Here is a 25912-nt window from a genome sequence, read left to right on the forward strand (position 1 = left end):
TGCCAGCTTAAGTGAAAAATTAAGAAAACATACTAAGTAATTGCATCACAAACACTTAATCAGTTTTAATGCGAAAAGATGCCGACGAAAGAAGAGAAGCAGGCCACTAGGGTGGAGAAAAGAAGAGCTGCTCAGGAGGCAGCAAGCACATCAACCTCTGAACAAAGGAATGCTAAACGTACAGAGAAAGAGTATGAAAACTATGAATGCTCAAGTCAAGTGTATTCACTGCATGTTATCGTGCAGTGTGCTGTTACTGTAAATTAATAATTGCCAATCGATCATAATAATAATATATTCTATGCAAGGTACAGTTAGAAAAATTGGATTTATAAGCTTGAATTAGAGTCAGGGCCAGAGCTGGGGACAGATGCTTTGCCAATGACTACATAATCCTAGTACTGTGCAAATATCTTAGACACATGTTAAAAAATTCTATAAAGTGAGGATACTATTAAAATAATGAAGTAAAAATCATCTTAAATATGAAAAATGTAGTCTAAAAAGCAGTAAATAGTAAAAAAAAACTTGATCAAATCAATATTTGGCGTGACAGCATTTTGCCTCTAGTACTGCATTACTGTTTTTAGGTCTAGTGTTGTGCAGTTTTATAAGGAATCGGCTAGTACTTTGTTCCAAACATCTTACATAACTTGACTCAGTTCTTTCACTTGCTTCTGTGACACTAGTACTCCCAGATGTGGCCCCTGCACCTTCTCTTGAAGATAGGTCTTTATAACCTAGGCCATTCGTTTGTGTTCCTTGTCCTATTGCAAAATAAAGTTGGAAGCAATTGAATGCCTCCCTGATGGTAATGGGTAACTAATCTGCTTGTACGTCCCAGCATTGAAGATTCCATTAATTCTGACCAAATCACTAGCACCATTTGCAGAAATATAGCCCTGAATATGCAGGGAACTTCTGCACACTTCACTGCTGGCTACAAACACTCATCCATGTGGTTCTCTCTCCAGCTCATCCTCTGACAAACTGCCTCCTGTTTCAGCCAAAAATTTGTAACTTTGTCTTGTCAGTCCATTGTTTACTACCTTGGTTCTTGTGTTTCTGTGCATAATTTTGTTCCCACAAATGGGTTTTTGGCAGCAGCTCTTCATTCCATTGGCAATGGTCTTATGGCTGAAGGTTTTTCTCATGGCTTGCTTGCTGTGTTTGTGTATGCTGAAGTGACAGCTCCTTTTTGAAAATGCTTTCAACTGTTCCTATCTTTGCAGCAATAAAGCTGTCTTTTTTGGAAACCTGGACTCACCTCCTTTTCTCTTGCTGCGTGGGGCTCTGGAGATGCATTGGCTTACACATAGCTGTAGTTTGCATAATAATAATAATAATAATAATAATACATTTTATTTATATAGCGCCTTTCCCATGCTCAAGGCTCTTACAGAATATAATAAAGAACGGCAGCATATACAGTATATAGCATTGTACAAACCAGATAAATAAATAAAGAAGATCAAGACAGTGAATTCTGAAAGAAAAAAGAAACAGACAACATAATTGATGGTCTAGCACACACACACACAGGTTACATGAGCATCTTGACAGAGAAGTAAACTGAAAGAAGGGTAATAAAGTCAAGTAGAGCTAAAAGCCTTCCTGAACAGATGAGTTTTGAGTTGTTTTTTAAAAGAATTCATGGAGACAGCTGACCTGATTAATTTCGGTAGGTCATTCCAGAGTCTGGGCGCTATACAGCTGAAGGCCCTGTCACCCATGGAGTGTAGATTAGTGAGGGGCACAACAAGATTGCCAGAAGCAGAGGAGCTTAGTGGGCGGGCAGGCACATAGTGATGGAGAAGGTCACTGATGTAGTTTGGCGCGAGGTTATTTAAGGCTTTGTAAGTTATTAGTAGGATTTTATATTCGATTCTGTAGGACACAGGGAGCCAGTGAAGACGGAGCAGGATGGGTGTGATGTGCTCGCTGCTTCTGGTTCGAGTAAGGACTCTTGCAGCTGAGTTTTGAATAAGCTGGAGCTGTGATATAAGATTAGAAGGGGCACCTGACAGTAGGGAATTACAATAATCGATGCGGGATGTGATAAAAGCATGGACAAGTTTCTCAGCGTTAGAAAAGGAGAGGAAGGAGTGAACACGGGATATGTTACGGAGGTGAAAGTAAGAAAGTTTCTTAATGTGATTTATGTGGGCAGAATAAGTGAGGGAGGAATCAAAAATGACACCAAGATTTTTTACAGGAGAGGCAGGTCTGATGAGATCACTGCCAAGATGGACTGGGAAGGAGCTCATTTTATTAAGTTGCATTTTAGTCCCAATTTGCAGGAGTTCAGTTTTATTGCAATTTAATTTTAAAGAGTTCTGCTCCATCCAGGTTTTAATTTCACTAAGGCAGGTTGTGAGCTGAGAAAGCTCTGATGAAGTTCCACTTTTAACATTGAAATAGAGTTGAGTATCATCTGCATAAAAATGATAACCCAGTCCATAGCTACGGATAATATGGCCAAGGGGAAGCATGTAAATACAGAAAAGCAGAGGACCGAGGACAGAGCCTTGAGGGACTCCTTGTGTGACTGGCGCTGAGCTGGATCTGCTCTTGCCAAGACTAACAACCTCTTGCCTATCAGTCAGATAGGACTTGAACCACTGGAGGGCAGTGCCAGAGATACCCAGCATGTTCTCCATTCTGGACAGTAGGATGTCATGTCTGACAGTGTCAAATGCTGCACTGAGGTCTAACAGAATTAATATGCTAGTTTGTTCAGAGTCTGCTGCCATAAGCAAATCATTGGTTACCCGTAGCAGAGCAGTTTCACAGCTGTGCCGTGCCCTGAAACCAGACTGAAAGGGTTCCATCAAATTATTAGAGGTTAGGTAATTGGTGAGTTGGGAAGCTACAACACGCTCAAGAACTTGTGACAGGAAAGGTAAGTGGGAAATAGGCCGGAAATTGTTAAAATTGTCAGCATCAAGACCAGACTTTTTTAACATTGGGGTTACAGAAGCAATTTTAAAAGTGAGCGGCACAGAGCCAGTGTCAAGGGATGAGTTTATTATTGTTGTAACAGTCGGGATTATGGCATGAAGGCAGGATTTAAGTAGTGTGGTGGGGATGGGGTCCAGTACACAAGTAGTCGGCCTCATCTTACAAAGCAGGTTATTAACAGACGCAGATGTGACTGGTGAGAACTTAGAGAAGGAGCTGGATGGAGTGGGAAAACAGAGAGAGATATAAACAGATGATGTATTTATGTTAGTTGAATTATTTAGATCATTAATTTTGTTACGGAAAAAGTGGAGGAATTCCTCACAGACTTCAGTAGAAGAGGTAGTTGGGCCAGATGCGGGTTCGAGTAGTTTATTAACTACAGAGAACAGAACCCTTGAGTTATCATGGCCACTTTCTATTATTCTGCCGTAATGGGTGTTCTTGGCAGAAGTTAGTGCTTCTCTGTAAGTTCTTTGGTGGTCAGAGAAAGCCTGGATGTGCACGGTGAGGCCAGTCTTACGTGACATTCTCTCAAGGCGTCGGCCAGCTGCTTTCATAGATCGCAATTCTGAGTTATACCAAGGAGCTGAACGTTTAAAGGAAACCTCCTTATGTTTTAAAGGAGCTGTTTTATCTAATGCTGAATGAAGGGCTGAGTTATAGTGGTCAACAAGACTATCTAGTGTTGGTGGAATAGGTGAAGACAGTAAAAGATCAGAAATGGATCCAGAAAGGATAGAGGGACAGATATTTTTAAGGTTTCTGTAAGAAATTTGTCGTTTACAGGTAAGAGGAGGGAAAGGCAGTGAAACAGTGAAAAATACTGCTTTATGGTCAGAGAGTCCCAAATCAGTGCTGTAAATGTTGGCAACAGATAGTCCAGAAGTGCAGATCAGATCCAATATATGACCGCCAGAGTGGGTTGGAAAATCAACATGTTGTGTCAAGTCAAAACAGTCCAGTAAGGACAGGAATTCATTCCTCAGTTTAGATGTGGGGATGTCAATACGGATGTTGAAATCACCAAGAAGGATAATTCTCTGAGAGTAAGAGCTTAGGTATGTCAAAAGTTCAATAAGATCAGATAAGAAGGATGCATTGTATTTTGGGGGACGATAAAGAACAATGAGTGAGACAGGACCTGATTTCGTTATTAGTTTAAGAGCCAGGCACTCAAAAGACAATGGACAGTCAATCGGGATTCGTTTAATGTTTAAGTCATCTCTGACAATTACTGCAAGCCCGCCGCCTTGTCTTGAGCTGCAAGGCTCTGTGTGGAAAGTGAAACCAATTGGAGTCGCCTCTGTGAGAGACGCAAATTCGTTTGGTTTTTGCCAAGTCTCCTTTAAACACAGAATATCAAGTTTGGTGTCAGTGATGAGTTCTGACAGCACCAATGCTTTGCCATTAAGAGACCTCGAGTTACTGTAAATAGTGCAATGTTAGTTAATGAGGCTTCTTTTTGCACAGAGCTGCGATCAGGGTTTAATTCCACATAATGTAAATTTGGCATACTGACACTTCCATTTCCAGGGTCATGAGAAAGACGGTGTATTCCTGAGCAAATGCCGCCGGTGGTCTCTTCATTCGCAGCCCGACGGTGGCGGCGACCTGACCCACGATGTATATATTTCGGGCGTTGCAAAATACCGGCGTCTTTTAGGATGTTCCAGTCAGACCATTTGCTCTGGACAAACTATTTAATAAGAAGGAGTTTGTCATGAGAGTATTTTAGCATGATACTGGGCAATACTTATCTGAATAGCACTGGAGAAGCAGCATAGCACAGCGGAACCGGTAGGACAGGCGGGTGTGGTAGCGTAGGTGAGCGGCGATAGCAAAGCAGCAGAAAGCATAGCAGGAGGAGGTAGCAGGATTTGGAGGTTCCAATACACAGGCACAAGGAGTAACGCTTGGTAATTTCAGGCGTGATCGCCCCGGAGCCAAAAGCCAGGTTAATATGAAAATCAGATCAGTTTCCAGTCGTAGAGTACTGTAAGATGAAACGGGAGCAGATCATGCATGTTTATAATGAGCCGACAGCAGCTTAGATTTTGAATTTGAACAAGCACATGTCGTGGATGATTGTTATTATGAAGAATGGGAGGGCACTGGTTTCAAAACTCTGCACTTTTTAGGTAAGAATAACTTCATGTATTGGGTAATTTCCGATCGCATTGGGGGCGGGCTGATTCAGCAGTTGGTGGTCCCAAGCAGTTATAGAGAGACGGTATTGAAAATGCTCACACACATGTCTTGGGGGGTCATCTCGGTGCAGAGAACACTAGGGATTGTATTTTGAAATTGTTTTATTGTCTGAATATTGGCAGAGATGTGGAGCAGTTTTGTAAGTCTTACCCTAACTGTCAAGCTGCTTCAGCTCATAGACCCATTAGGACCACCTTTCACCGATGGCTATTTTGGATGTCCCTTTCAAGAGAGTTGGGTTAGACTTTGTTGGTCCACTTCCTAAGAGTAAACATGGTTATCAGTATATGCTTCTGTTGGTTTATTATGCAACAAGATATCCCGTGGTGGCTGCTTTGCGTAAGACTAACGCACAGGCTTTAATGGAGGTTTTCACACCACGCGAGATCGTAACTGACCAGGGTATGCCTTTTACCTCCTGCATAATGAAACAGTTATCTGAGAGCCTTGCAATTAAACAATTGAGCACCAGTGTTTACCATCCTCAGACAAATGGCCTGACTGAACGATTTAACAAGACTTTAAAGCAGATGATTCGGCATGTGACTCATGATGACCCGACATTCTGTGAAAAGGTGTTGCCTTTCTCATGTTTGCTTTTTGTGAATCCCCTCAGGCATCTACCAGCTTGAGTCCATTTGAATTACTATTTGAGAGGTGACCCCATGGTGTGTTGGGTGTTTTTCGGGAAGAATGAACAGGAGTTCAAACTATAACTCCGGGTTTGAAATTTGTCGATTGGGTTACTTCACTTCAGGAACAAATTTCTAAATTGTTCTCTATAGTGGTAGAGCATCAGAAGCTTGTGCAGGAGGCACAAAAACACAATTATTACAGGAGAAGCAGACTTTGCAAATTCAAAAAGGGTGATGAGGTTCTTGTTTTGATCCCATCTGACCCACATATGTTTTTGGTGAAATGGCTCTGTCCTGCAGTGGTGGAGGAACAAATGGGCCTAGTGAACTATAAGGTTAGAATTCTGGTCTATCGGAAGACCATTCACATACTGCATGTTAATCTTCTGATGAAGTGGCATGACCCTAACTAAGTGTTTGCCATTACCGCTGAAATCCCTCAGACTAAGGTTGTTTTTGGTGATGATTTCATGGACACTCAAAAGGCTGAGTTGCTGTTGCTGATTGGAAAGAACTTGGATGTCATTTCATCCTTGCCTGGACAGAGGACACTGGTGAAACACAAGATTTTGACTGAGTCTGGTGTTAAGGTATAGATGCGCCAGTATCGTATAGCAGAAGCAAAGAGTGATGTGGTATGCAAAGAGGTGAAGTAGATGATCGAATTAGGGGTGATTTGCAGGAGTAAAAGTGAATGGCGCAGTCCAAATGTTCTAGATCCAAAACCGGATACCTCTGTTCAGTTTTGTATAGTTTTTAGACGCTTGAGTAAGATTTCCAAATTTGATCTGTACCTGTTGCCGCATATTGATGACTTGCTGGAGAAACTCAGACAAGTCTCATATATTTCCACCCTGGATCTCATAAAGGGGTACTCGAAAGTACCTCTTGAAGAATCCAGGTGTGAGAAGACCACATTTGCAACCCCAGACAGGTTGTTCGAATTCACTAGGCTCCTATTTTTTCTTCATGGCGCACCTGCAACTTTCCAGCATATGATTTTGCGGCCCAATTCTGTGTATTCTGGGGCGTATCTCGATGGTGTGGTCATTTTCAGTAATGATTGGCAGTTTTAGCTCACCCACCTACGGGCAGTGCTTGACAGCTTGAGACAGGCTGAGTTGACAGCTAATCCTAAGAAGTGTATATTGGGTATGTCGAAAATGCATTATTTTGGGTATTCTATGGGGAACGGTTTGATTAGTCCTCAGTTGAACAAGGTGGACAAGGTGCGTGCGTATCCACATCTGGAAATGCAGAAGCAGTTTTGTGCTGTCCTTGTACTCGCTGGTTATTATAGGAGAGTCATCCTGAATTTTGCACATTGAGCTGCCCTTCTCAATGACCAGATGAAGGGCGAAAGAACCACAGCATTGTCTAGTCCAATGATTGTGAAAGGTCCTTCTCTGACTTTTTGCTTTGTCATCATACCTGGTCCTTAGGATTCTGTATTTTTCTAAGGAGTTAATTTTTCAGACAGATGTAAGTGCATTTGGATTCAGTGCTGTACTGTCTCAAGAGTTTTGATGGGGAAGATCATCCCATAAAATCCAGAGCATGAAATTGCTTCACAGGAAATGTCATTACTTGACCAATGAGAAGGAATGCCTCACAATTAAGTTGGAAATGGAGGCATTCTCCAATTACTTGTGGGGTAGGCGGTTTGCCCTGGTGACTGACCATGCTCTGTTACAGTGGCTCTACAGGCAGAAAGATACAAACTCATGGCTCACTAGATGGTTCATTAGCTTGCACCTGTTTGATTTTGATGTCCACCATTGTCCTGTTTCTGCACACATATACGCTGATGTCCTCTTGCGGCTGGCCGAGCCTGGCTTTGGCTGTTGCTTCGTTATCATCGGTGTGAACAAAGCTGAATGACAGGGTGTGAGACCCCAGCACACCCTAATTGTTTTGTGTGCTAAAATGAGGTTCATCTGTCCAAACCTTCCAGGATTAGTTTTAACTTCTGCTCCAAAGTAACATTGGAATGAGATAAAGAAGATTTCCTATAAGCAAACAGCAGGGGTGTCTTTCATCATATCAATAATCACAGGTTAATATAATTATATTTTTAATTACAAATCTTAGTAAATTTGAAAACATTTTATAATAATACCATTCAAAAATTTAGATTACTTTTACATTTGTACACACTGATTTTCATGTATTAAGGCAGCTCAAAGATAATGCCAGCCCTTGCTTTACATATCTCAGTGTTGGGCTTTGTTATCAAAACAGAACATGAACATCACACTGATCTCAGCTTAATCCCGGTGGAACTCACATGCCCTAAATCCATTTGATGAGATGAACTGAATAGAAAACATGCCAAATTAATCTCATAGACCTTTGTCTATTGTATTTGGGAGGGAGTATCCTAGACCATAGCACTGCATTTCCTGTACAATTTCACTTTCTGCAAACTTTAATCCTGTATCAGCATTTAAGGCAGTAAGCTATGAGCTCATTTCTGCAAATGTGCGTTACTTTTAAAGGATGTGATAATATATTCATTTATGAATGCAATATAACAAAACATAACATTCTGAAAACCACTTAATACGATATAGGGTTGTGGGAATCACAGCCTTTTACAGAAGCACTAGGCACAAAGTAAGAAACAGTCCTGGACATGACGCCTGACCATCGAAGAGTCCAATCACTCGCACATAGCCATTTTCAAAATTGCCAATCAGTCTAAAATATGTGTATTTTGGCTTATGTGAGGAAAACACAAAGGAAGTGCCTTTTGAGATCCAACTTTTATGGTCTCTACAAGAAAAAGGCATGTATCTAATGCATAAAGGAACCATCTTCAAAAGATGTACTGTACTCTGGAAATTATAGTAAATTAACAATTTGATTAATCAGGTATGAGAAGGTAATGTTATGCTGTGCTACACGAGAGCTACAGTGTTTTTGAATACATTCTCTGCTTTTTCTGTCATTGTTGAGTGCTTACAAATGGACAGTTGGCCTACAAGATTCATATATGCTGCTCATTCTCTTCATCTCTAAATTTATTTGTGCTCAGCATAAAACAATCCCCATCGCTGGTCACCCAGTTCACATCGCTTCAGCTTTTCATTCCAACCTTGAATAATATCGTTGTAATCCTCCTCTAAAAATTCCTGCAAAGAACAATTACATATTTAGTTGAACAGAAAGTTCAGTGACAAGAGAAAGATTAAATGTTTATTGGAAGCAGCTTAGACTTTAATTTTGAATTAACACATTTCCTCCCAACCACCCCTTTTTTGACTCTAGTTTGCTGTAAACCATATAGTTCATTGCATTTTAATTATCTAAAAAAGTAAAATAAGAACATCTATCTAACTGAAAAAGAGATATAATACGTTCAACTAATATTCCAATTACTTAAATTACACTATATAGAACTGAAATAATCACAACTGAAATCAGATGAAGCTAAACAGAGCCGGGGTGCACATCTGGGATTGTGACAGCCATGAGTTTTCATTCACTGTGTAATATTTGATTCACTGAATGAATCTAATTATGCCTTCATTCATATTGATATATCAGTAAGTAATGTATTGAACATTACAGATTTGGATTTTTGCAGCTCCACTTTAACATATAGTATACAGTACATTCATCCTTTATCAAGCGTGTTTAATTTAATTCATTTTCAGGGTGATAGAACATATCCTATCAGCACTGGGCACAAATTAGGAAGCAAACCTAGTCATGATGCCAGTCCATTATTAAGCACAATCACATAAACTCTGATACAGGACAAGTTCATAGCTGTTGGCTAATCTAATCTGCATGTCTTTGAGATATGGGGGAAAACCCACAACGTGTGTTCATGTCTGCTACAGTTCACCTGCTACTCAATATTATTAACACTTCATTCCCATTTTGACAGATTCATGCTTCATACACTGGCTTATACTACAAAATATTTTTCTGGTATTGCACTCATAAATCTGAAATCTAGACCTAAAAACACCTTGCATATAAATATATTTCTTTGAACATATCATTATGTTTATCTGTTTGTGCTTTAACATTATGATTTGTTTTCAATTTTCAAGTCCGTCCATTATCCAACCCGCTATATCCTAACTACAGGGTCATTGGGGTCTGCTGGAGCCAATCCCAGCCAACACAGGGTGCAAGGCAGGAAACAAACCCCGGGCAGGGCACCAGCCCACCGCAGGGCACACGCACACACACACCCACACACTAGGGACAATTTAGAATCGCCAATGCACCTAACCTGTATGTCTTTGGACTGTGGGAGGAAACCGGAGTACCCGGAGGAAACCCATGCAGACACAGGGAGAACATGCAAACTCCACTCAGGGAGGACCCAGGAGGTGAACCCAGGTTCCCTGGTCTCCCAACTGCGAGGCAGCAGCATTACCAAGTGCGCCACCGTGCCACCCAATTTTCAAGTCATTTGTAATAATTTCTAATTATTGTATAGCATGCTAGGCTTTAAATGTACTTTTAATAAGAATTTTGGATGGCATTGTGGTACAATGGTTAATGCTGCTGTCTCACCAGTCCAGCATGTTAGGTTCCAATCGCATGTCTAGTTGTTGTGTGTGTTGTGTTGGCCATGATATTCCAGTTTTCCTATCACATTTTAACACTTATCTTCTAGGTTAGTTGGTGATTATGAAACTGGACTATTACTACTACTACTAAATATTGGTGTCTGAAGGAGTGGGAGCTGTGATGGACCAACTCATTTTTTATCTGTGATGCTGGGTTAGGCTCTGATCCCCATCATGACTCTGAGTTGGATTAAACGGGCTTGTGAATAGCATGTTATATTTTTCTATCTTGATATTCCTTAAAGTTAATTGGAAAAGCCATGTTTTCTCTCTGAAGCGTGGTTGTTATTATTATTAGAAATGTCTGACTATCACCACTTTATATTGAAACATTTTCCAAGTTCACATTTATTATTTTTTTTAAATAAATGCAAACTAAAGAGTTGGATTTTAGTTCGGAATAGGCTTTTTCATCTTTTTTGTTTAATGTTCACCTGTACTTAATTTCATATTCCAAAAATGTTATTCAAGTAAAATAGAAATGGAAAGTGCGTACGAAAGATCCTTCAAACTGTTTTTGATGTTATCAGCTCCTGTGCTTTCAACATTTATTTTGTGGATCCGATATTGTAGCAAAGTATAATTATATATAGGATATAAAGTTCATTTTATCTGTTTACCTCAATGAATTCATCTCTGATGTCTTCAAATCTTTGCAACTCCTCCTTCAGTACTTGAACAAACTGGGCAGTCCTGTCCTCTGCATGTACCTGCTGAAATCCTGCCTCTTCCAATAACTGTAGAGAAACAAATATTTTATGTTTTGATTTAAGATGAGTATAAATCTGCCAAGAGTAAAGTGAATTATTGTACAATTTAAATTTTATTCAAATCCTTTTGTTTTTATATGAAAGGCATTCTGGGTGTCATATCTTTAAAGATACCAAGCTAGAAACACCAAGGCTACTTTTTACATTGTGCACTGGATGAGCTGAAAGGTTTAACTTTTGGATAAATATAACAAAGAGCATGTGTACTATGCTGGAGCAGGTATTATAAGCAGGTGGAGAGTTTGTAAAATCCAAAGGTTCAATACTCAAAAAGATACTGACAATTTAAATCCAGAAAATGTGTAAAGGGCAGTAAAAGTAAGAAGGCAAACACGTAACACTTTATATTGTCAGTGGTGAGAATTAGGAACAAACTATACAGTACTGTTAAGGAGAATATCCTGGAACCATTTAAAGAATGAACTAGATACGATATTTAAATCAGTTCACTCCTTCCATGCTTTTTCAGAAACAAAATACTGTAACCATTCAGAATAATCTTGTCTCTTTATAAATGTTTTTATTTATTTTTGTAGTTAGAAAGTAACATTATTGTGCATTCTGCATCACACATTATATCTGCTTGTAAGAGTCCTCTGTATATAGGCTCCTATGGTTTTAAAAAATCCCTAAAATAAACATTGTCCAAAGCTCTAATCATTAAACCATACTGAATACTTATGAGGTATACAAACTACTGAAAAGAAAAATATACAAAAAAATTTTTTTAGTTTACATAGCACAACATTCAACATAAAAAGACACTTTACAAAGCTAGTAAGATTATAATATAATATCAAATATAATAATTGAACAGTACAATATTAGGAATAAACATGTAAAAAGCAGATACAGGAAAGGTACAGCATAAATTATTGAGGTGTTGGAATATTCAGTCCCCATGTTTTGGTTTTGCATGACTGTTTATTGACTATCAAAGTAGTAAATTTAACAGGAAATACATTTTTATATGTCAGGCAGCCTGTTATAACATCTTGTCAGATCTTTGTTCAAGCTGGCTGTGTTTATAATAGCTAGGTACATTCTAAGACCAGTTGCTTCAGTCAAATATGATGCTAAGGCCTAAACTCTGCTTATTGTCAAACCCTTAGAAGTAGGTTATGGTAAATGCAATTTTCTCCCAATAACAGATACCTGCGCAAGCACACATTACTGGGTTTTCTTTTTTTTTTTTTTTTATTTTATTTATTTTTTAAATTACTGGGTTTTCTCAGAAGAACCAAGTTGAGCTCTGTTATGAATGTGAATCTCATTCAGTGAATGAGTTCATGTCTTGCACATATTTTATGTGCAGAATGAGAAATTTGAACGATGGGAATAAGTAAGGACACATATCCATCCATTTTCTAGACTGTTGTGTATTTTAAATTCAAATTTGAATGTTGTAAGCCACTTTGATATTGGGTATATCAGTTTGTAAAATGTGAATAACTAATAGCATATTTCAAAACCTGACATTAGAAGATGTGAAATATAAAATATAATTAAGATTTTAATCCATCCATTTTCCAACCTGCTGAATCCGAACACAGGGTCACGGGGGTCGGCTGGAGCCAATCCCAGCCAACACAGGGCACAAGGCAGGAACCAATCCTGGGCAGGGTGCCAACCCACCGCAGGACACAAACAAACACACCTAAAATTTTAATGTGTAACAGTTTTTTGATATTAATGTCACTCCGATTTTATTTCCTTTACATTTTTATTGTAAACATACCTTTGCTTTTGAATACTGTATGGCAACTCATCTTTTCTATTGTGAAATTTATGGTGTTTTTCTCAAATGACATTACCTTGAATTACATTTAATAGTGAGATGTGTACTTTTTGATTCATGATAAGGTATCCTTAAACATGCATTGTTGTGTGCATCCTGTGATGGATTTGTTTCCTGGCTTCGCTTCCTGTCCACAGTTGATTCTCACCCTCTACCCAGTTTTGATGGGACAGAAACAAGCTTTCCAAGGTTTTGAATTGGGTATGCATTTTTGAAATGAATGGATGGGTGAACTGAAAAAAATGTACTTTTGTAGCTAATAGTTCTTCTATTGATTGAGTTTACTTTATTAAACAGGTTACACTGGACTGGGAAGCTTTACTTTTACACTTTTTCATCTTAGTTTTAGAGGATGTGGATTAAAAAATAAAATTGTATTAATACCATCCATTCCACATTGATAACTTTTCAGGCTTTTTAAAGTTATTGTTGTAATTATGTTTCATACTTAATCAGACTAAGACTACAAACTTGTACAATAATTCAGAGGAAACTCAGTCTAATCCGTACTGTTTAAAAGTTCTGGGTTAAAATACAGTCCTCTGCATACATACAGTACCTTGCCATACTCCTGAGGTGTACAGAGAATGTACCCTCTTTTCTGGACATATTCCTCAAAGATAGGAGACCAGGGTTTCTCTCCACAACAATAATCACTAATCAACACTTTCCCTCCTGGTTTCAACCAAGACTGCAAAACATAACAGGTGAAATATTAGCACAGAAATTGACATGAGTATGGTATTTTTGTTGAATGAAACCTTATTTTTAATACTAAGGGAAACCTTATCTGTAAATACTTTAGTGCATAGCTCACATGGAACTGTTTGAAGAGAGCCAGTTTGTCTTTGATATGCAGGATAGTATCCCTGCTATACACTACATCAAAAGAAGCATCAGGGAACAGTCTCTTTGTAGCATCTCCAACTTCAAATTGCACCTAAAAAGCAAAAGAAGGATAAACGATTTAGAGCACTGTATAGAGAAATAGTTCCCTTATTTCCTAATTTTAAGGAGTAGTCCTTTAACATTGGGAAAATGTACAAACTCCACATGCTACAGAAATCAGGTATGGTATTTAAACCCATGAGTGGGCCCGGTGGTAAATTGGTGCCCCATCCAGGTTTAGTTTCTGCCTTGTTTCAGCCTCCCCCCAAAAGACTTGAATTGGATTAAGTGGTTTTAAGAATGATACTTTGTTATTTCTTTTATATTAGTTTTGCCCTTAAACAGATTAACTTTCTTTTGGGAGCACATGCTTTGGAAGACTAATATTCAGCACTAAAGCTACTACTGTGCTGTTTGTTAATGACAAGGTATGGAACTGCCCACAATTATATAATGGGAGCATTTCTTAAACTCTGATAAATGCATACAGAACACTAGCATTTCTGCTTAACAGCCAACAGAAAAATAAGAATCACAAAAATACAGACTAGTGTAAAATAAGGACAGAGATAGCCAGGAAGAGGGACTCTCACAAGAAAGGAAGTACCTTATGAGTTCCTGATAACTAGAGAGGAATACAATCTGACAGTGGGAGGACTTACCAACATTCTAGGGTAGAAGAATTCATATCACTGGGCGAGAAAAACATAAAAGGGAATGTTTGGTGCTTCAGTCAATATTTCTTGCTTTTCCCATTGTTATCACTTTTTGCTTCTTATTTTTTCTAAAAAGTCTTTTTTCTTGCTATATTTTGTCATTATTTTGGGTTTTCGGACAGCTTAAGATACCCTCATATTCATCCATCCATTATCCAACCTGCTATATCCTAACTACAGGGTCACAGGGGTCCGCTGGAGCCAATCCCAGGCAACACAGGGCACAAGGCAGGAAAAAAAAACCTTAGGCAGGGCGCCAGCCCACCGCAGACCCTCATACCTCCATATCAAAATAAAAATAAATTTAAATAATGGTATATGTGACTTAAAAAACAAAATATGAAAATGAACACAGTGTTTCATAATGGCAAATTACAACAGTTTTATAAAATATTTTCATGAAACAAATTTTTGTTTTTTGGGTGACTTACTTCCAAATTGACATTGGAATATGTGGAGTTCACATATCCATCCATGTATCCATTTTCTAACTCTCGTACCCATTCAGGATTGCAGAGAAACATCTACTAACCCTGCAACATTAGGCACATGACAGGGACTAGGCCATGTCAAGACGTTGTTTCATTGTAGAACTTATTAATGTAAACACCCCTAGTCACTCATGCTGTGGCAATTTGGACTAGCCAATTAAACTAAAATGACTTTGGTGACATGGGAAGAAAACCTACACTACTATTAGGAGAATGTACAAATTTCAAACAGGCTGATTCAAACACAGGACTCTGGAGCTGAAAGGTTGCTTCACTAAACACAAATCGAGCTGACTGGAAAACAGGTTAACAAGTACTATTATAGACAAACACTAGAAATAGTATAATCAGGTTTCCCACATGCTGTTGTTGGACATGAAACAGGTGGAATGTTCTGTATGTGGAATTTCTTTGTTTTCTCTGTATCCTTGCCTTAATTCTATGGAAATAATGCCTACAATCAGACAAAACCTGGTTCTCTTCTAGGTGTGTGGTTTTTAGCATATACAGTTACAGCATCTTGCACTTTTAATTGGATCTTCAACACAAATATTACTTAATTGAGAGCAGCGGCGTTTCCGACAGGCACGTAGCCCTTCGCAAATACCCGAGCAAGTTCATCTGAAGTAAAGCCGGCAGCTGACCAGTAGAAATAACCGACAGTGAGAAACTAAAGTCGATCGCTCAGCGGGTGGTGGAAACGTAAAGCCGATGGTCTCTGAAGCAGAAAGCACTTAAGTAACTACAGAAAACGGAGAAGATGACATCAACACTAAACGTAAGTTCTATCTGCTCTCTGCCCGTTGAGGGCACGTTTATATGTTGTGTGTCCTGCAGCATGTACAGTTCAGGTTTTCCGGCCGACAGTGTAGACAGCTTCACCTGCCAAAAGTGTTTAGTTAATTTAGAGTTGGTCGGGAAAATACGCGAATTGGAGGACCACATTAGGAATCTGATAGCGATTAGGCAAACCGAAAATTGGATTGACTCAGTTTATTTAGACAATTCGACTACTTCTGATTCGGCTTCAGTCTCTCCTGGTCCCACTGTAGTCAATGCGTGGCCGAAGTCAGCAGCACCAATTCAGCCACAGGGCGAGTGGGTAACAGTAAGACGGGGGTCTAAGAATCCAAAATGTAGTCCCCCGGCACCCAGGTCACCAATTCGGACCCAGAACAGATTCTCAGCACTCCTCAGCACGCCTGTGGAAACTGAGAATAAGAAAGTGCTCATAATTGGCAATTCCATAGTGCGGAATGTTAGAATTCCAAACTGTGTTAAACCAGCAGTTAATGTTAAGTGCCTCGCAGGGGCCAAGATATTTGGCATAGAGGCCGCATTGGACCGTGTCGCAGACGATGAAGTATCTACCTTATTGCTGCATGTCGGCATATTTATTCACAGCAATCTGAGGTATTAAAGAGGAACTTCATCTCTCTATGCATCAAAGCCAAAAGAAAATGTCGGAATTTAGTTGTATCTGGCCCCTTACCAAGATTACATAGAGGGGATGTGATTTATAGCAGATTGCATTCTCTTCACTGCTGGCTAGAAACCTGGTGTGCAAACAAAAGCATAGTGTTTGTGAACAATTGGGATGATTTTTGGGAAAGGCCTGGATTTTTCAGAAGAGATGGTCTTCATCCTAACTGGAGGGGATCTTATGTATTATCCCAAAATATGGCAGCAAAACTGCCTGGTTCACTGATTAGAGTACCATCCAGGCCGCAGTCATGTGATCTTAAATCACAGGCTGTTGTTTATCCCACCTGTTACTTTCCTGTATCTGTTACCCATAATCCTTGTCATGGGGCATCCAGTAAATTTAGTCTTGATACAAACCTTAAATTAATCGATAACCAAAAAATAAAGTGTATAATTAGACCAAGGAATAAAACCAGACCCTCCACCAGGGGCATCTGTAATAGAAATTTACTTCAAATTAAAACAAAAAATATATCAGCAGTTCAGAAAGAACCATGCAGTTTTAAATGCTGCTTATTGAACATTCGCTCTCTTGGCACTAAAGCTGTTTTGGTAAATGATATTATATTAAGTACAAAATCTGATCTGTGTCTTCTCACTGAAACCTGGCTTAGTAAATGTGACACTGTCCCCCTAGCTGAGGCGTCACCAGATGGCTACTCGTTCCTTCATAAGTCTAGAGATTTTAGTCGAGGAGGAGGCCTTGGAATAATTCATTGTAACAAAATGCAAATCACTTCTAAAAATGTAGGCAACTTTACATCCTTTGAGGCATTCATTTTAAATATTAAAACAGATTCCAACACAATTATAGTTCTAGTCTACAGACCACCAGGGCCGTATTCATTGTTCATGACTGAATTCAGCAACCTTCTATCTGATTTGGCTATAAATTATGATCACGTAGTACTGATGGGGGATTTTAATGTACACATTGATGTGGAAACTGACACTTTTAGCAAATGTTTTACTTATTTGTTAAATTCAGTAGGATTTTGTCAGATTGTCAAAAGTCCAACTCATAATCATAACCACACATTAGATTTAATTATAACTTACAAAGTTGAAATTCAAAATTTAAATATAACTCCAATAAATGAAGTTATTTCCGATCACTACTTAATTATATTTGATTTAGTCCTGCCCTTGTCAACACACTCCCAGATTAAAACAAAGACAGTGCGACATCTAGATTGTAATTCTGCTTCAAAATTTATAGATACTTTGAGTAAATCAAGTGTAATTGTGGAAAACAATTTAGATCAGCTAACATCACATTATAATGTGACTTTGAGAGATGCTCTGGACACAGTGGCTCCCCTTAAAACAAAAGTGATCAAATAATAATAATAATAATAATAATAATAATTCATTACATTTATATAGCAAAGCACATAGAAACTCTCCCTGGTTTAATGAAAACACTCAAGCTCTTAAATTAGAGTGTCGAAAACTGGAGCGCAGATGGAGAACAACAAAGCTTCATGTCTTTCAAATTGCATGGACAGAGAGTGTTAATAAATATAAAAAAGTCCTCTTTAAAGCTCGCTCAGAATACTATTCTACATTAATAGATAACAATAATTAAAATCCTTGGGTACTGTTTAGAACAGTGGCTAAATTAACAAATGGAAATTCAGATCAACAGTGCAAAATACCAACAGATATTAGCAGTACAGATTTTATGAACTTCTTCAATGAGAAAATTAAAAATATAAGATCCCAGATCTCTGTATCACACTACAAACCAAATACTAGCTTAGCAGACCCTGTCTCACATTGCATTCAGCACTTTAGTAATTTTAATCCTGTAACTGAGCAGGAAGTCTTAACTTTAATTTCTAAAATGAAGCCCACTACTTGTTCCCTAGATCCAGTGCCAACAAAACTAGTAAAAAGTGCAATGAATGTTCTTGCAGCGCGTATTCTAAACATTATCAGTAGTTCATTATTGCATGGCACAGTACCTGATGCACTAAAAGTGTCAATCATTAAACCAGGGGTGGGCAAAGTCATTCCTGGAGGGTCGCAGTGGCCGCAGGTTTTTGTTCCAACCCAGTTGCTTAATTAGAAAACAATCCTTGCCAATAATTACATTTCATGGCTTGTTAGTGCTTTAACTCTGCTATGTCAAGTCATTCTCATATCCTAGATTTTTTTTCCCATTCTAAGGATATCATCCAAATACTTTGAAGTGTAAAACGGATGGGTAATTCTCAATCCTTCACTTTTTTTTCTTCTCTTTCCTTTGAAGTATTTAATTAAACCAAATAGTGCACGATAAATACACACATGTGTAAAGGGTAACAAGCAAAATGGATAACTGCTGGTTTCTTTTATCATTTGCATCTTATTGCTAATAAGGAGCAATTAAAAACCAAGAATACAGCTGTTTAAGACTTAATAAGCAATAAGGGTTCAAAATCTTAATGAGGGAGATAACTAAAATGAAGCAGAAGTGTTTCTAGAGCAATAAGTGCTTCTTATTAAGCAATTGGGTTGGAACAAAAACCTGCAGCCACTGCGGCCCTCCAGGAATGACTTTGCCCACCCCTGCATTAAACCATTACTTAAAAAGTCAGACCTAGACCCACACATACTAAATAATTATAGGCCTATTTCAAATCTACCGTTTCTCTCTAAAATACTAGAAAAAGTAGTCGCCAATCAGCTTCAGTCACACCTTATGCATTACAATTTATTTGAGAAATTCCAGTCTGGTTTTTGCACTGGTCATGGTACAGAAATGGCACTAACGCGGGTTGTAAACGACATTCTGATATCCTCTGATGAAGGAAACTCCACTGTAATTATGTTGTTGGACTTAAGTGCAGCATTTGACACCATCGACCACTCTATTTTACTACACAGGCTAGAAAATGATGTTGGGCTTACAGGCACCGTGCTCGCTTGGTTTAGTTCTTATTTATCAAATCGATTCCAATATGTACAGAAATGTGCTGACAGTACTCCATCATTATACACAGAAGTTCAATATGGTGTCCCGCAGGGCTCAGTACTGGGACCTTTACCGTTTTCACTTTACATGCTTCCACTGGGATCTATCATTAGGAAACATAATGTTAATTTTCACTCGTATGCAGATGACACCCAGTTATACCTTTCATTTAAATCAGATGAAGTTTCTCCGATGTTGTCTTTAATTAGTTGTGTTAGCAAATTAAAGAAGTGGATGAATGAGAACTACTTGACTTTAAATACAGATAAAACAGAGATGTTAATTGTTGGAGGGAATGACGCTGATCATAACAATATTTTGTCATCATTTAACTCAGTTGGAATCCCAATTAATTTTACTGAATCAGCCCGCAATCTAGGAGTTATCTTTGACTCTAGCATGTCATTTAAAGCGCATATTACAAAGTTGTCCAAAACATGCTTCTTCCATCTTACAAATGTTAGGAAATTAAGGCGCTTTCTAAATAAACAGGATTCTGAGAAATTAATTCATGCATTTATTTCTAGTAGAATTGACTACTGCAATGCGGTGTTCACTGGATGTTCAAACTGTTCTTTATACAGCCTCCAGTTAATACAAAATGCGGCTGCAAGAATTATTACAAGAACAAGAAAATACGAACACATAACTCCAGTTCTTAAATCCTTACACTGGCTCCCGGTTAAGTTTAGGGCAGATTTCAAAATCCTTCTTTTAACATATAAAGCATTAAATGGCCGAGGTCCGGCTTACTTGTCTGAACCTATCATGACTTACAAACCACAGCGCACATTAAGATCTCAAGATGCTGGTCTGCTTATGGTTCCAAGGATTAATAAAATAACAATAGGAGGTCGAGCTTTTAGTTACAGGGCCCCTAAACTGTGGAATGGTCTGCCTGCTACTATAAGAGATGCCCCTTCGGTCTCAGCTTTTAAATCCCGGCTGAAGACTCACTACTTCAGTTTAGCATATCCTGACTAGAGCTGCTGATTAACTGCACATACTGCATCTCTGTTGTTAGTCATTAGCACTAAAACATAAGTAACATAATAGTTAGAATTGGATACTAACCCTCACCTCTTCTGTTTCTCTTCTCGGTACTCAAATATGGCACTTGGTGCCAAGGCCCACCTGCCAAGTTGTTTTGCCTGCCTAAGGTAAAGTCATCCCTGATGGAGGATCGCAGGAATCATGAGAAAGAGGGGTCCTTTCATCGGATTGGCTGGCCCAACACTGTTTCAGCCGTGGAATGGCCAAATGGGGGACGCAGCTTGACGGATGAGGTCTCCAGGAGTCTAAAATTATCCAAATCTTATTATGTGATATCATCTACTGTTAAATTCTGCTCCGTACTTCTAAAAAAAAATGTATTTTTTATTTTTTATTGAGGATTTGTTCTGTTCTGTGTATTGTATTGTATTGACCCCCTTCTTTTGACACCCACTGCAAACCCAGCCTACCTGGAAAGGGGTCTCTCTTTGAACTGCCTTTCCCAAGGTTTCTTCCATTTTTCTTTAGTAGGTTTTTATGGGAGTTTTTCCTTGTCTTCTTAGAGAGTCAAGGCTGGGGGGCTGTCAAGAGGCAGGGCCTGTTAAAGCCCATTGCGGCACTTCCGGTGTGATTTTGGGCTATACAAAAATAAACAGTATTGTATTGTATAAGGATGACAACAAAAGGTTAGTAAGGTAGATGAATCTGATGAAAGCACTTGGGACATGGCTGAAAACAAACAGGTAAAATTCAGTACACTGGTAAGCATTATGTTACTCAATACCTAATGCAAGTCTTACTCATGAAGCACAAGTAGAATCTAGAAAGTGCCAAGAACAATAATGGAAGAAGCCTCAACATTGACCATGGAGGTGTAGCTGTGGTATGCTTATTAAAGGTGACTGATGAATGAGAGTCACAAAGACCTGCAGTGTAAATCATTGCAACGCAATCCAAGTAAATTTGAAATAATGTGTTCTATCGCTTCTGGAAAATTAAGAATCCATAGATTTCAAGGTAAGGGCCATATTTGACTACAGCATGTTTATTATTGCTCTGGAGGTTTTTACTGCACTCTGTACACATGACAATAAATTTGAAAATGAACATGTACACCTGCTACATTCCCAAGACATGCCTAATGAATTAAATATTAAGTGTGGGTGTGGTTGTGTTGGGGTCCGTCCTGAAGCTCACTGGTGCCTCTTGCATTTGTTGTTACATTCTGATTACAAGCATTTTGAATTAGACTGAATAAGTGAGAAAGTTGATGTTTGGATATATACCATGTCTATTCATGGCCAAAGGTTCAATAAAAAAACAAAAAAGATGAATGCTTACCAAAGGTATGCTTTCTTGTAAGGCACGCTCCATTGCTATCTCAACCATATTGGATGAAAGATCCATCCCCAGTACTTCAACCTTAAATGCCTGTATAAAATCAATTGTAGGAATATTAAAGCTGAAATTAACAATCCTGCTTAAAACTGACCTAAACATCAAATGCTAACTCGAACCTTTCTGGAATGTGCTAGTGTTCCTAACCATAAACATGTTTTCTTTGTGTAAAAAGTGTCATTACATTCATCTTTTAATTTATCTTTTTATCCATTTTCTATCCCACTTACCCAGTTAAGTGTCATGGGGTGTTGGTGTCTATACCAGGCATCACTGGGTACTATTCAAGTTCAGGAAATGTATGGATAAAGGATTACATTTACCTACTTATGGATAATAGTAATTTGCTAAGGGGATTGACAACCTAGGATGGTACAGAGCACATTAGTGCCATGCAGGCAACACAGAGAACAGAAAAAAAATAGAAACCCATATGGTAGCAAGAAAGGTTCTGCTTAGACCAGTATAGGACTACATGGACCACTAGTGGGCATTACAATCTAACACATACAGAGAAAGATGAAAGAGGAAGGGAGAGAGAAATGCATCTAGACGGAAGCATGTAATGCTCCCCCAGGAATGCTAGTTAGATGGCTACATAACTATTGAAAGAAATGGCTGATCAACTCATTGTAGAGAGAGGAGGAGGCTTGGGTAGCAGTACCTGTCAGCCGCAATAGGCCAGACTGCCCCAGAATACATTGTAAAGCACTATGGCTGCCCCACTGACTGAGCGGACATGGAATACCAGGGTCTGGAATTTTAGCTTGAAAGGCCGGTGTTTATGTTGGAAGTGATTCTGTGGCTTGGCAATGACCCTGGAATGTGATTTAAAGGAACCTTACTAGCAGACAGCAATAGAGCACAGCATGGAGAAGAGAGTGGGGCAAACCCTCAACTGGGTTTGCAGGGAAATAAGATGTGATATTGAGTTAGCTTTAGTGTAGTACTATGGTGTACAATGGGCAAGACAGACCACCAGACAAACACAAGTTAAAAATACATTTAGACAGGCTGAGACAGAATGAAGACTTGCGTTTGTTTATTTGTCACTTTTCTATGTCTGTATATGTCCGTTGAAATGTTTTTATTTTAAAAGGATGACAATTTTTAGTTTATTTGTGCCTGTGTTTATATACAGTTAAATATGTATACATATTATATACATATAATATATGTATATACATATTATTGTGTGTGTTTGATCCTTTGACCCTTAATTGGATTTAACAAGTTTAATATTATTATCATATAATGTGTTCATATATATATATATATATATATATATATATACAGTATATGCTGTATATATTGTCACACACGTGTGTTTAGGAGGCAGCTAAAGGGCTTAAATACAGGTAGTTCCATGCCAGCGGAGTGCACTAATTTTCCCTCTCGATCTTTTACAGACCATTCTAGGGAAATCCCACCCGGCTCTGGGGCAGCCACTGATGTCACTTCTGGTTCCGGTCGGGATGACATCACTTCCGCTACTGGCCTTTAAAGCTGCCATCTTGCTACCTGGAGATCAGTTCTGTTTTGGACTCGATTGAATGAGCATGTCTCTGTTTTTTGACAACTTTTGCAGCCGTAATCGATTAAATGGATGGCTGCCCCAAACCTTCTCGATGTCTTTTGGTCGTTTTTCTGACAATATATATATATATATATATATATATATATATATATACAATAACTGACGATACAGTAAATTGAATTCAATTTTTAAAAAATTATGCATATTTCAGATGGCTGACTGTGGAGGACTAACTCAGGTGGACCAGGTATATGTGTCATTAATTACAGTTAGAACCATACCAAGAATGGGGATTGAAGCCCCCAAAAGGCTTCATTGACCAAGCCAGGCCTCCTATGCCTTCCTGGAAAAGGCTTTAACCCAATGAGCTTAATTCAACCTCTATTGACCTTCCTTAGGCCTTACAGGGTCAAAATGGATTTAAGCCTCAAAAATATACTTAAAATATCCCAAAAATAGATCAGAAGCCCTACAAGAGGAGAATGACTGAAACCTTTGGCTTGTGCATAGAAGGGCAACAAAGAATCCTTATAGATCAAAAGGGTTATTTAAGAAAATCAAAAATACAAATAATATATATATAAAAAATACTTTTTAAAAACCACGATTATATTAAGTTAAAAAGTGTACTAAAAAGTAAAAAATAAGTCTCTCATACATCACTCGTAAAATAAAAGCATGGGCGCTTTTGCTAAGATTTTATTGAATGATGAAAAGCGCCCATGCTTTTATTTTACAAGTGATGTATGAGAGATTTATTTTTTACTTTTTAGTACACTTCTTAACTTAATATAAGCGTGTTTTTTAAAAAGTATTTTTATATATATATTATTTTCAACTTTTTAGTCTTGGGTTTGTTTTATTATAATTCTGTAATCAATATTTTAACACTTCCTTTAATATTTCTATCTGTTACTAGCACCATCTATTGGTGAAATCTTTAACTATTCTTCATCTGAAAATTTCATTTCTTAATTAACATAGATTAAACTGATTATTGATTCATGTATTGTCATCGGAAATGAGTAAGTGTGCAAAATTTCAAGTCATTTGGACAATAGGAAGTGGCTTAAATATCAATTACAAGATTTGTACCAGACAACAAACAGGTGAAGTTAAGAGAAGTGTGTTAAAAAAAAGAGCAGAAAAGTACAAAGGAGATGCCAAAAAGGGTAAACTCAGCTAATAAGTATAATACAAGATCCAGGTATCATAAACCAAAGACAAGGCAGAAAAGTATCAAAAAAGCCAGTAAATCCAGAAACAACGAACAACATAATTCCAATTGACTTCAAAGCGCCAAGTCTGAGCTCTCCTTCGGCTTTGTCCTAAATAGCTAGAGAGAGGGCTCAGACATGGTGATGTCAGGGTGGCCCCACCTCTTGGGGATTTACCCACAAAACACAAGAGACATAACAACATGTAAAGGGACTGAACACAATAATAAACGTAACAACAAACATACAAAATAAGGAACTTAATCACTCAAAAACAATGATAAAATACATATGCACATGCAATACCATAACAATATGGGGTGGGGGAATCACTGCTTAATCACTGCCTGAAACTGCAGAGCTATTAAAATGAGCCTTTTACATATTGAAAAATGAATGTGCAGAAATAGTTTCAAATGAAAGCAATATAAGGCCTACTCTGCATGATATTATAGCTCTGGAGGTTTTCACTGCACTCTGTAAACATGACAATACATTTGAACTTGAACATGCACTCCTGCTACGTTCCCAAGACATGAATATTGAATGACATATTAAGTATGGGTGTACACTTAACTTTTAGAGTAATTATAATGCATTTACCTTTGCCATGTAAAAATCTCCTCCCCCAATTCCACAACCAACATCAAGCACTCGCTGTCCTGGCTGAAGATTCAACATATCAACAAACTCCTGCAAAGCACAGAAATTAGAAGAGAAGGAGAAAGCAGTTAAACTTTATGGAACCTGATTGACATTAGTATATTTTATAGTGAATTCATACTACTACTACTAATATTACTAATACTGTTTTGGACTTCTCAATAGGTAGATTTTTAATACACTATGAAGGGCTACCTGGCTGGCAATAACATGTCAAAGGCAAGATCATCACCAGATGGGCAGAGGTCATGGCATGAGGGAGACAGACATAGCAGCAGCAGGAGAGGTACTACAAATGCCAGAGCAGGGAATCATCACGGCCATAAAAGAACAGAATGCTCTGTGTGCCTCAGAAAGACACTAGTGGAATCATGCAATGATTCCTTAGGACAGGGGTAGGCAACGTCGGTCCTGGTGAGCCGCAGTGGCTACAGGTTTTCATTCCAACCCAATTGCTTAATTAGAAACCAATCACTGCCAATCTCAGACCTTATTTAATTTTATGGCTTGTTAGTCTGTGCAATGTAAGGCTCTTATATCGTAGATTTTTTTCCTTTCCAAGGATATCATCCAAATGATATGAAGCCTAAAACAGATC

General features: G+C 38.3%; 1 protein-coding gene and 1 long non-coding RNA gene across 2 annotated transcripts in view; one reads left to right on the forward strand and one right to left on the reverse strand.

Moving 5' to 3' along the window:
* LOC127526581 (uncharacterized) overlaps positions 1 to 25912 on the forward strand; it is a 182561-nt gene that overhangs the window by 132074 nt on the left and 24575 nt on the right. The window lies entirely within an intron of this gene.
* LOC114646349 (uncharacterized) overlaps positions 7869 to 25912 on the reverse strand; it is a 35619-nt gene continuing 17575 nt past the window's right edge. The window contains exons 7-12 of the mRNA XM_051922239.1: positions 25255 to 25344; positions 21841 to 21930; positions 13785 to 13907; positions 13527 to 13658; positions 11020 to 11136; positions 7869 to 8941 (exon numbers count right to left, since the gene is read on the reverse strand). Of these exons, the coding sequence (XP_051778199.1) occupies positions 8831 to 8941; positions 11020 to 11136; positions 13527 to 13658; positions 13785 to 13907; positions 21841 to 21930; positions 25255 to 25344 (663 nt within the window). The 3' untranslated portion in view covers positions 7869 to 8830. The remainder of the gene's footprint in view (positions 8942 to 11019; positions 11137 to 13526; positions 13659 to 13784; positions 13908 to 21840; positions 21931 to 25254; positions 25345 to 25912) is intronic.

The sequence above is a fragment of the Erpetoichthys calabaricus genome, chromosome 1 (assembly GCF_900747795.2).
Source record: "Erpetoichthys calabaricus chromosome 1, fErpCal1.3, whole genome shotgun sequence".
NCBI lineage: Eukaryota > Metazoa > Chordata > Cladistia > Polypteriformes > Polypteridae > Erpetoichthys > Erpetoichthys calabaricus.